Source organism: Lepus europaeus, chromosome 20 (assembly GCF_033115175.1).
Source record: "Lepus europaeus isolate LE1 chromosome 20, mLepTim1.pri, whole genome shotgun sequence".
Taxonomy (NCBI): Eukaryota; Metazoa; Chordata; class Mammalia; order Lagomorpha; family Leporidae; genus Lepus; species Lepus europaeus.
Window position 1 is genome coordinate 65099850 of NC_084846.1, and position 12091 is coordinate 65111940.

Genomic DNA, 12091 nt, shown 5'->3' on the forward strand with positions numbered 1-12091 from the left:
AGATCATGAAGAGAGGGGATTGTTCCAGAATACTGAGAGAAGTTGTGTCATGAATTGGTGACCTGTTTCCTTCCTCCAGCCTGCTCTGGGTGCAGCCAGGGTCAGGATTTGGGTCAGGCTATGGCTACCTTGAAACCATTGTGTTTCCTGCTGGGATGTCCTTTGTGATGTCCTGCCTATAAGTCGGGACCACAGCTGTGATGCTCGCTCCACAGGCCTGTGACATGGCCGAACGAGCCAGGACTCCTGGAAGTGCACTGTAGCATGCGCGAGGAATGGAAGAACCTCAGGCACAGGGCTCCTCATGCACACAGCTGAGCAGAGCGCTTTGCTACCTGTGAGTGCTGACTGCTTTGTGCCCTTGCAGGTTCCTGAACAACGTGGGTTTCTTTTTCCCTCTGATCATGATGCTGACCTGGATGGTGTCTGTGGCCAGCATGGTCCGGAAGCTGGTTTATGAACGGGAGATCCAGATAGAAGAGGTAACGTGTCCTAACCTTTGCCTAGGCGGAAAATCCAGAACCTACCCTGGAACCGGGAAACACATCCCGCCAGTAACTGACCAGGCCTGTCTGTGCTGCCTTCCCTCCTGTGCTGGTCCGGCCAAGTCCCTGTGCCAGGAAGAGCACTGCTTGGCGAAGTTTGGGGTAGAGTTTAGCACAGGTTTCCTTGAGATAAAAGATTGAACAATAAAAGGAGACTGGAGGGACAGAGCCAGTGTTACTCATTCAACAATTACAAAACTCAGAAACACTTAGTATCAGGTTTCCCCATCTTAATTTATGGTTAGAATTTTTTATATAAAACTTGCTGTTTTTGTTCTAATGTTAAAACTTGAAACCATCACAAATACTTCTAAGAATGAAAGGTTTTCTTTTTTTTTTAAGATTTATTTATTTGAAAGGCAGAGTTACATAGAGAGAGGTCTTCCATCTGCTGGTTCACTCCCCAGATGGCTGCAATGGCTGGAGCTGCGCTGATCTGAAGCCAGGAGCCAGGAGCCCTCCAGGTCTCCCCTGCAGGTGCAGGGGCCCAAGGGCTTGGGTCATATTCTACTGCTTTCCCAGGCCACAGCAGAGAGCCAGATCGAAAGTGGAGAAGCCAGGATTCAAATTGGTGCCTGTGTGGGATGCTGGTGCTGCAGGTGGCAGCTTTACCCCCGCGCCACAGTGCCAGCCCCAAAGAATGAAAGTTTTTAAGAAGTCCGTGATGAAGCCTTGGCTCCCGTCCAAGCAGCTGCACTGGCTTACTTATCGGAGGTTTGTTCAAGTGAGGAAATGGCATGGGAAGCCGTGTGTGCATATCATCTGATGTTACCAGCGCTGTGTAAATTGTACTGCTGCTCTTGGCGTTATCCGTCAGTTTCCAGCCCGTTGGCTGGTGAGTCTCTGTGTTTCTCCCTCAACTCAGTGTTGCCCTGGGAGCAGGGCTCTGGGGACACAGCATTAAGTCCCCAGGCTCTGCACCGCCAGTGGCCCCCCGGAGTGCAGGCCTCGGAGCCACTGTCCTCATTCCACAAACTGGCCCCACCTGGAAGTCCGCAGGCTGCCGACGGTGAGCTGAGCGGTGGGTCACTGGCTTTGAAGAGGGTCACCCGCAAACTCGTCCCAAAAGCCGGGCGCGGACCTCAAGCTGAGGGGCTGAAGGCCCCGTGTTTCCCCTCCTCTTCTCTCACTGTCCTCACAGAAACAGAGAGAGAAGCCAAGAGAACACTAAACCCGCAAGCTGCGGAGGAAGGCGGAAATGCGTCGAGGCTGCAGCGGGCCAAGCCTGGGTCTGAGAGGCCTGCTCCTTCCTTTCCCGCTGCCTTGTGTTCCAGCCAGGCGCTCTGGACGTCTGTGTCCTGGTGATTGACGGGGCTGTGAGGTGCTCGAGAGTCAGAGCCAGGCCCCGGGAGGAGCTGTCCTCCCCGGCTCCCCCCCAGGCTGCGTGTGCCAGCCACATCCGCCAGCCTTTTCTCTTCCGTGGTTGACCTGTTGCTTGCCCGGTGTCTGCTGCTGTGCTAACTCCAGCCTCTCCCCCCTGACAGTACCTGCGGATGATGGGCGTGCACCCTGCAACCCACTTCCTGGCCTGGTTCCTGGAGAACATGGCCGTGCTGGCCGCGAGCAGCGCGGCCCTGGCCATCGTCCTGAAAGCCAGCGGCATCTTCGCGCACAGCAACGCCTGTGTCGTTTTCCTCTACCTCCTGGACTTTGGGGTGTCGATCGTCATGCTGAGTTACTTCTTGAGCACGCTTTTCGACCGCGCGAATACAGCAGCCCTCTGCACCAGCCTGGTGTACATGGTCAGCTTTCTGCCCTACATAGTTCTCTTGGTCCTGCGTAACCAGCTGAGTCCTGTGGTTCAGATGTTTCTGGTAAGTGAGTTTGTAAAAATGTGAAACAAACACTACTGCTCCCACCCAGCCACACAAAGCCAGGACCCTCCCCTTCCCCGTTTACTGCATTCAGATCTGCCTGGGCTTCCCTTGTCCACCCCAGCTGCGAAGCTCAGAGACGGTGCTTTGAGACGCAGCGCTTTTGCAACGGCAGCCCATTAAGAATGGCTTTTTTTAATTTTTTATTTTTTTTATTTATTTTTATTTATTTTTGACAGGCAGAGTGGACAGTAGAGGGAGACAGAGAGAAAGGTCTTCCTTTTTGCCATTGGTTCACCCTCCAATGGCCACCGCAGTAGCGCGCTGCGGCCGGCACACTGCGCTGATCCGATGGCAGGAGCCAGGTGCTTCTCCTGGTCTCCCATGGGGTGCAGGGCCCAAGCACTTGGGCCATCCTCCATCTGCACTCCCTGGCCACAGCAGAGAGCTGGCCTGGAAGAGGGGCAACCGGGACAGGATCGGTGCCCCGACCGGGACTAGAACCCGGTGTGCCGGCGCTGCAAGGCGGAGGATTAGCCTAGTGAGCCACGGCGCCGGCCAAGAATGGCTTTTTTTTTTTTTTAAACATAGCAGGGGCTTGCAGAAGACTCAGGGAGATGAGCGACATCTGTAAGGCAGCGTACAGCTTCAGTTTCTCTTTGTTTCATGCATGGAAAGAAATGGAGTCTTAAAGCTATTTCAGAAGTAGAAAATAGCGTTGTTCTTGGAGCATCATGGATTACAGCACATCAAGTGGGGTGATCTTTCCGTTAGCAATGTCAGAGGTGCTCATCCATTTAAAGTGCAGTCTGTGGAGTGAAGCGCGTGGGAGAGAGGAACGCATTCCCTGCGGCTAGTGCCTGCGAGCGCAGTGTGGAGCTGGCGACGTGCTCGCTTGTCATTTGGGCTCCTCTACAAAGCTGGTGTCAAAACTGTGGGGACCTGCCTTGCGCTCAACACTCGACATCCTGCAGCTGCCTCAGACGGCAGCGTTGGGAGTGTGCCCGGAACCACTTTGAGGAGGTGCCTAGCAAGCAGGATCACAGAGCCGCTAAGGACTGTGTGAGGGTCTTCCAAAGCCCTTTAATCCAGCACAGAGCTCGGTCCCTGGGAGGGGTCACCATCCCTGCTCACTCAGAGCTTGGAGTGAAATAGTTCTGTGAATGCGTTTCTGCACCTGCGATGGGTTATTTGTATTGGGTCTGTTTTTATCACTGTAACAAAGCACCTGAGAAAGGCTACTTAAGGAAAAGAGGTTTATTTAGTGCACAGCTTTGGAGGCTGGAAGTCCAAGCAGCATAGCAGAGCCTTGGTGATGGCCGTGGTAGATGACGAAGTGCATGTGGGAAGAAGTAGCCACATTCACCAATCGGGAAGCCAGAGGGACTCTGGGGTCAGGCTTAGACTTTCACAAGAAATTGCTCTCAGGAAGCCTCACTCCAGGAGGGCATCACCTCCCCTCTTAAAGTTTCCACCTGCTAATGTCGCCACACTGACGACCAAGCTTCCAACACCTGGTGCCTCAAACCGCATCAAACCTTAGCACCTTGCGAAGCGCCATGCTCTTTGGTTTCCGCTAGCCACGCACAGCATAGATATTCAACCAGTATTTTGTCCATTGACACACGCTTCTTGGTTATGGTTAGCTATGTCACACCTGTACCAACAACACAGTGCTTGTGTTAAGTAGGTGTAGATAGGGTGACAGACACAGGTGGGCCTGCTCGGGGTTCCTCTACTACATGCTTCTATGTTGATGCTCTGACCTAATTTTAAATGCTGTCAGTTTGCCTTTACTTTACATCTAATACTTGATCTACTTTCTATCTAATGACCTGGTGCCTATGAAACATGATTTCCTTTATACATATACACATGTTTCTTAGCAGGTGAAACACATCTAACTCTGGTACATTGTATTTTTAAACACACCGGGCTTTTTCAATGGGCTCTTTTCTGTCCTAGGACCGCTCTGCTGGAGGTAAACCAAGATTTTCCTGCAGGCACTGCTCTGCTCCTGTGCAATGGCGCATCTATCCCCTCCCCTCCCACCGTGTGCACCAGGGCATTTGCTTCACAATGAAGTGAAGTAAATTGCTCTGTTCCATTTCCCACTGCTTTTTGCTGCACATTTCTTTACACAGTGCTTTGGATTTATGACCCTTCAAGCATTGCAGTAAAGAGAAGTAATTCCTTTTAACGTTAAAAACTAGCTTGTTATCACACATTTCAGAGCGGGCTGACATTCCGCGAGTCTTTGAGGTTCAGATATTTAAATGACCTCCTGATGCAGTGACTTGGCATTGTTGGAGTCTGAGGGTGTTCCGGCTTTTCTCTCTGAATTTAGTGTTGTGGGTTTTCTGAGGTCCCAATCGGACACTAATGTGCCAGTGTTCTCTCATCCCATCAATCCACCGGCAGTGCCTCCTCTCGACAACGGCCTTTGGACAAGGAGTATTTTTCATTACATTCCTGGAGGGACAAGAGGCAGGTAAGAGGTTACAGTTTTAAAAAGTGACTCTTAGTAACTCAGGTTTTTAGAAATTTGTGGTTGTGTTGCAAAGAATTCAGTGGAAGGTCTCCTTACCAAATGGCACATTTGGAAAGAAAGCTGTCATTGGTTTTGCTGATGTAAACACCTCCCGTAGTCTGGTTGTCCTGGTTTTTGGGAACACTGAAGAGTACCCGTGACACCCCTTGATTGGCTGTTGATCCAAGTCAACCACCCTGCTGATGCCTGGGTCATCTTTGTGACATGTGACCTGTGGTCACCTTAGTGACCTTCCAAATCCTCCCAACAGTGGGGTGCTCCGTGCATCCTGTCTGCTGAAGGACTGTAGCACTGGGGGTGGCTCCCAGGGCCTCTGTGGGCCTCTCTGGTTCCTTCTTTCAAATCAGAATCTTCCTGTATCTGTCAGATCTCATGCCCAGCCTCAGCTTTTCTGGATGTTTCCTGAAAGGTTAGCACTCGACGACAAAGCAGCCGAGAAGACAGCATGGCTGCCTACTGTTGTTCGTTTTATCCAAGAGGATTTTTAAAACATTTGTGGGGCGCCCTTTTCACACACGAGATTTTAACAACAATCCTTCAGTAGATAGGTGCATGTTTCTTAGATGTGTATGTGGGGTTTGAATGTGTTTTTGAAAATATTTACAGGAAAAATATAACCCAAAAGTGAACTTCTTGCATTAATCTGCACTGGCCTTATAGTCTCTAACTCTTCCAGTAAAATTCGTGTTTTAACAGATGGGTAATCCTGAATGATGTTCTCTGTATTCCTGGAACTCATCTCTAAATTCAACTGGAAAAGAAGATAGAGGGGAAAAATGATCATAACAAGTCCGCACTGATTAAATCTTGTGTCTTTTTGACTTCAAGCGTATACCACAGGGAAACTTAGAGAAATATGTTTAATCCAGGAATATATTGCAAGAATTTGGGTTCTCAAGGAGACCTCTTTATTTTTTACAAACATGCTTAGCATCCCCACAATGGATTTAGTTGAGTAAGCAAAGCCAGATACAAGTCAACTGACTTTAAATGGTTTTAAGTGTTTGATATTAAAACATTAACGACCATTCCACGTGAGCCTGCAGCCAGCATTTCCTCTGCAGGGTTATGGCAGTGGTGCTGGCTTCCCTTTGGCTTTAGCCACATTCAGCCCTACTTGAGCCTGAAGAGCTAATCAGCGCCTGTCAGCAGGGCCTGCAGGGAGTGAGGGTGCCCGGTTCTGACTCTGACCCTTTCCTCCTGCCAGGGATCCAGTGGAGTAATATGTACCAGGCTCCGGAACGCGGGGGCATGACATTCGGCTGGGTTTGTTGGATGATTCTCTTTGATTCAAGCCTTTATTTCTTATGTGGATGGTACTTAAGCAACTTGATTCCTGGTAAGAATTGAGCACTTCACAAAGCAACAAAATGAATAGGTTAAACCCATACACATTAATATTAATTATTCTTCAAGGAAGACCACAGAAAGGGAAAGTCTTTAGACATCATTTTAAAGGAACTGTGGATTTCTGGGTAAAACCTGGTGCTTTTTCCTGCAGAATAAGGGTCAAAGGCCATGTGACAGTTCACCGGGATGGAATTCCCAGGTCCCTGGTTGCTCCCCAAGTGGACTTTTGTTAACTCGTTAGAGAAACTTCCAGGGTATGTGGAGGTGAGCAGGAGAGTCTGGGGTCCATGTGGTGTTGGCTCCAGATAGCAAGGAAGTCTGGCCAGGTGTTGGGGAGCATTGGGCAGTGAAGAGGCCAAACTTGTAGCTGGCCATAGGTTGGTGGTCAGCAGAATGTGGGATGAAGCCAGGCAGGGTGTGGGGTCTGTGAGACTGGGTGGGCTGGGGGTTGGGTGCTGCCTCCAGAGCCAGGGCTGTCAGTGGTGTGTGACACATGCAGGTTTCCCGAGACATGCCTCCTCTCTCTGAAGGGAGGACTGGAGGACCGGGGAGGCCACCGAGGACAGTGGTCTCCCTGCTGTGTCAGGAGGGAAAGAGCCAGGGGCACCTTTACTTCTTACATTTAGGCCAAACAGAGCAGAAATCAATGCACTTCAAGCATTGTTAAATTTCATTTAGAAATAGCGTTTCAGTGGTGCCATCTATACTTTCCAAAAGGAAGTGGCATCTAATTTTTTTTTTTTTCAAATGGGATCTAAGCAAGTAGAAATCGGATCTTTCTTTGCTTTTTTTTTTTTAAGATTTATTTATTTGAAAGGCAGAGTTACAGAGAGGCAGAGACAGTGCGTGCATTTCCATCTGCTGGTTCACTCCCTAAATGGCCACAATGGTCAGAGCTGGGCCATTCTGAAGCCGGGAGCCAGGAGCTTCTTCTGGGTCTCCCATGGATGCAGTGGTCTAAGCACCTGGGCATCTTCTACTGCTTTCTAGGTCATAGCAGAGAGCTGGATTGGAAGTGGAGCAGCCAGAGCTCGAACCGGTGCCCATATGGGATTCCAGCACTGCAGGCAGTGGCTTTACCCGCTATGTTACAGTGCTGGCCCTGGCATCTAACTTTTAAAACTGAGAATAAGAAAGATCACTTTTGATCATATAACAGGAGGCTTCAAACGTGTTTAAAGAAAAATGTGATTAAAAGGCAATTAAACTTTGCTGGGGCCAGCGCTGTGGTGTAGCTAGTAAGGCTACCACCTGCAGTGCCGGCATCCAATATGGGCACCAGTTCAAGTCTCGGCTGTTCCACTTCTGATCCAGCTCTCTGCTGTGGCCTGGGAAAGCAGTGGAAGATGGCCCAAATCCTTGGGCCCCTGCACTCATGTGGGTGCACAGCATAGCTCCGGCTGTTGCAGCCAACTGGGGAGTGAACCAGTGATGAAAGACCTCTCTCTGCCTCTCCTCTCTCTGTGTAACTCATTCAAATAAATTAATCTTAAAAAAAAAAAGAAAAACTTTGCTTCTCAACAAAAGCTCCATCAGATTTAAAACACTTCTATAACCTGTGACACCAGCCATTGAGTCCATCCCTGAAGAACTGAGGCCCTGGGGACCTAACCAGGCCAATGCAGTCTTGCTTGTTTTAACTGCAGAGAAATAGGTGCCCTTTAAATCCGTTCACAATTAGGAGACATGAAGTCAGGAGGAGCCAAATGTGGACCATGAGGTGGAACTTGATCATTTCCCATTGACGCACTTGTAGAATTGCCCATATGTGATGAGAGGAGCGAGCCTGAGGGAGCAGGATGGATGGGATGCAAGGCAAAGGGACAGTCGCTTGCCAAGGGGAAGAAACGTGGGTCTGCAGAGGAAGCACTGTCCAGAAGAACCTGGATCTGGATATGAAGCGGCAGGCGTCTCGAAGCCAAGAACAGGGACCACAGAGAGCAGCAGTCGGACGGCCCTGGGCAGTGCTCCAAGGAAGACAGATGAGTCCAGGACTCGGCTCTGGCTTTCCCTCCACCTCAGGACCCAGTGTGAGGATCTGCGGCACGATTTTGATGTTCTCTAGTAAAGAAAAGGAGTTCCCCATCCTCAGCCAGAGCTTCCCCCAGTCCCACCGTGAATTCAGCAGTGAAAGGTCCTACCAGACTTCAGACCAGAGGCGAGCAGTCAGCTCCCACAGGCTGCTGGGCTCTCCCAGGGAGCAAGTCCAGCCAGGCTCACTGCTGATCCTGAAAGACCAAGGTTCAGAAAAGAGAAAAGGGGGGAGGAGGGTGAGATAAGACAGAAGGGGGGGGGCAAGAAAGGGAGGAAGAGAGAGAGAATCAAAGACAAGGAGAGACAGAGATGCATAAAGACCAGGGAGAGGGAAGTGGAAAGTGAGAGGAGGGGTGGTTGGTGAGTGGATGGATGGATGGAGAGAGTGGTAATGGGAAAGCCTTCCTGGATCTGTGCCAGCTCCTCAGCCCAGTGCAGCCTGAGGGAATGAAATTTGGACAGAAAGGAGATGTAGCCGTGACCTGTGTGGATGCTGTCATCATGGGAATCAGTACTAAGGTGTGAGCAGCACACGTGTGTGCTGGTGATCGGAGGCAGGAGCTGCAGGAGAGGGAAGGGCCGGCTTCCGGGGAGGGATGCTCCTCAGCACCCTGGACAGCGCTCCCTCGTCCAGTGCTGCAGGCCGGCTGAGGCCGGTGCTGTTTTCCATGAGCTTGGGTGGGCACGAAGTTACGTGTAGAGATGAAAGCTCTGAAAATAGGGAATGGCAAAAAATACATTAAATATAACGAGGCTTTAAAGACCTTATGAGAAAATGGAGTAAAAACAAATTTATTTTGGTGCAAAAAAAGTAGAAATCCATGTGTAGTTTTTTTCATCATATGGGTTTTCCATAAGCTTTTTGAAGACCCTTCATAGAGATATCAAAAAGGAGGCAACACCATCATTATGTCTAGTTTATGAGAAAAGCGACTGAAAACCGGGACAGCCAATCGGATGACTGAGCACAGACACGCGCCAGCCGGCAGCGCTGCTGTGTGCCAGCAGCAGAGAGCAGCTGCACCTCCAGGACCTCAGCAGGTTCTGTGGTAAGGGAGCCTGTGCTGCTGATACAACAAGTGTCAATCAGTACAACACAGATCTGCATAAATGGGAACGGATGCTCCTATTGAGTGGGGATATTAATGAAGTTTGTTGATTTTCTCCAAATCCATAGATGAATTTCTGTAACATTAAGTGGTGTAACACTTACTATGTGACATTATGTCAGTGTAATGTAATGGAACTTATGCAAATCACTTACATGAAAATGCCACAAATGCATAGTCAGAAATATGAGTGAGAGATAGTGACCAGAGTTATCAAAAATCATGAGGAGGACCGGTGACTGTTGCTTATGTAAAACCTCACTATAAATCACCAAGGTTTAAAACACTGGGGGTGCTTGTGTCTGGCAGGGGAGCTGGGGAACAGCTTGGTGTGTCTGAAGTTTGACGACCCAGGGCATGCAATAACTTGTGCCGTGTGAAGATATAAATTTTAATCACCAGCAAGGGATATGTTATTCTTTAGTCTATTAGGAAAATAAACTCTCATTCATAAATCTATAATAAAATTCTTAAAAATATTAAAAATGAAATACATTTTAGAAATAGGGGAAGGCTTTCCCAAACAGAACGCTAAAGACATAAATAATAAAAATTTATAACTTGCCTTTTTAGGAATTTAATCAATATTTCAAAATATCCAAATAAAATTATGGAAGGTTAGATGCTTATCACATCTGTTTGACATTAAAGAAAAAGTTAAAATTCTCAAGTCAAATTTATAAAGCATAACTCAATAGACATACCAGCAAGTGATTTGACCAAACCTTTCAGTGAAAAAGAAAAGCTTATACTTCATCAGCCTGTGAAAGGTTTAAGTTCCACAAGAGCATAGAATTGAAAATGCACAGAGGATGACGTTCTTATTGGCCAGCAAATATGAAGATGATTAGTGTAGGGAGATGTGGAGAAGAAGGGAAAACCAAGTCATAATGTTAAGTGGCAACTACCGAATCACCAAAAAAAAAAAATGCAAAATGCATGCACAATGCGATCGTGCAGGCTTGACCCCAAAGGTTCCCTGTGCTTGTCCGGCCCTGGGTTGTTCCAACCTGCAGGCCTCCCTGGCATCAGCAGCCTCCTGTTCCACAGCAGAGCTCACAAGCAAGCACCTGGTCCTTCAGAGAGTTTTTGTGTTGTAAACTCTTTATGAGCTGCCAGTTACACTGGATTCCGCTCATTCTAATTTCAGTGACGTTTTTGTTACTGACGGTCCTGGGGGTGGGCAGTGCTAATGATCCTCCCCTTGAGGAGGATCATGGTGATGTGAGCGGGCGCCTGTGCCTGCACAGCTCACAGCACCAAGTTCAGACTGTAGGCAGCAGTGGCCTGCAGGGCTGCCCGGGGGCCGAGAGCTGTGAGCCCACCTGGAGCTGACCGCCGCTGCTTCACGTAGATTGATCAGCTGATTAAGAGGGTTTTAGAGAGCAGGCAGGCTAGGACCAAGGTGGTTTGCTCAGCAAATCAACCCTGACTCTTCAGTTTAGCCCTGATTCCTTTGGTCGTCCCTCCTGTGTCTCTCCTGTTTGTCCCTGAGGCCCTTGCCCTGGTCCAGTCTCTGAGCACCTAAATTGGACCATTCAGTGCTGCCACAGCTCCAGGCCCCCACCTGCCCACACCCCTGCGATCTACTCCCCTTCGTTAACACAGAATTACCCTTTCTAAAAAGAAGCCAGATAGACCCTGCTCTTCCCCACGTGGTGGGCATCCCCACTCCAGAGTGCCTGCAGTCGAGGCTGGCGTCCGTAGCTGCTCACTCTGCTCTAGCCACGTGGTTCCCATGTGTCTGGTACACCCAGTAAAACACAAGGCATCACAGATTAAAACATTCTTGGTGTGTCTGAAGTTTAAATGGAATTAGATGTCCTGTATTTGAATTTGCTAAATGTAGCAAGTCCGCCCCCTTCTCTGCTTTTTCTTTCTTGCACGTTTCCCTCTGTGGGAAGTCCTACCTATGTTCCATGTCAGTGCACGCCCTGGGGGTTCAGTTCTCTTCCCTCTTGCTGTCTTTGGGGTCTCCACCAGTCCAGGAGACTGGCAACCCTGTTTTTTAGCTGTGCACACAAATGCATGTGTGTATATGTGCATATATTCTCACATGTGCACACGTGCAGGTACACGTCTGTGCACACAGGCGTGGTAGTCATCACTTGGGGTCATGGTCTACGTTTGAAAGTCATTTTGTGAAACCGTGTTTCCCTGTGGAGAAGGAGGTTCTGCTTCAGGGCTTCCTTGTGGGCTACTGCTCAGCCCTCTCCCCTCTGTTGTGCACGCGGGCACCACTCTGCTCCAAGTGGCCCAGAAAGGTGGGCTCTGGTGCGTTGGACAGATCCGCTCCTCACCGAAGGTTGCAAGGTCCTCTCGTGTATGAGCAAGCCGGGCCCACGTTCAGTTTTCCCGTCTCCCTGACGAGACCTGACGTCTGTCCTTCCAAGTCTATTTCCAAGTGCTTTCCTGTATACAGGTAGGATCGTACTATATCTATAGTTTCCTCTGTGCCTTAACAATACTTTATCAAAGCACTGATTCATAGCTTTGAATTAGTGGCTGCTCAGCGTTGCATTAAATGAAAGTAGCAATTTCCCGAACCTTCCTCCTCCTGTGCAGGTTTGAGTGATTTCTGCCTTTTCCCCTTATAAATAATGCCCAGGGAAGGTGTCAGTGTCGGATCTCTGTTCCCACCTTGCCATCAGATTCCCAGAGCTGCAATCACTCATTCAAAATCTACAC

At 49.2% G+C, this 12091-nt stretch overlaps 1 protein-coding gene across 1 annotated transcript in view; it reads left to right on the forward strand.

Annotated features, from left to right (window-relative positions):
• Nucleotides 1–12091, forward strand: part of ABCA13 (ATP binding cassette subfamily A member 13) — a 329120-nt gene that overhangs the window by 120432 nt on the left and 196597 nt on the right. The window contains 4 exon segments of the mRNA XM_062178561.1: nt 368–482; nt 2030–2359; nt 4781–4850; nt 6118–6249. Coding sequence (XP_062034545.1) covers nt 368–482; nt 2030–2359; nt 4781–4850; nt 6118–6249 — 647 coding nt within the window.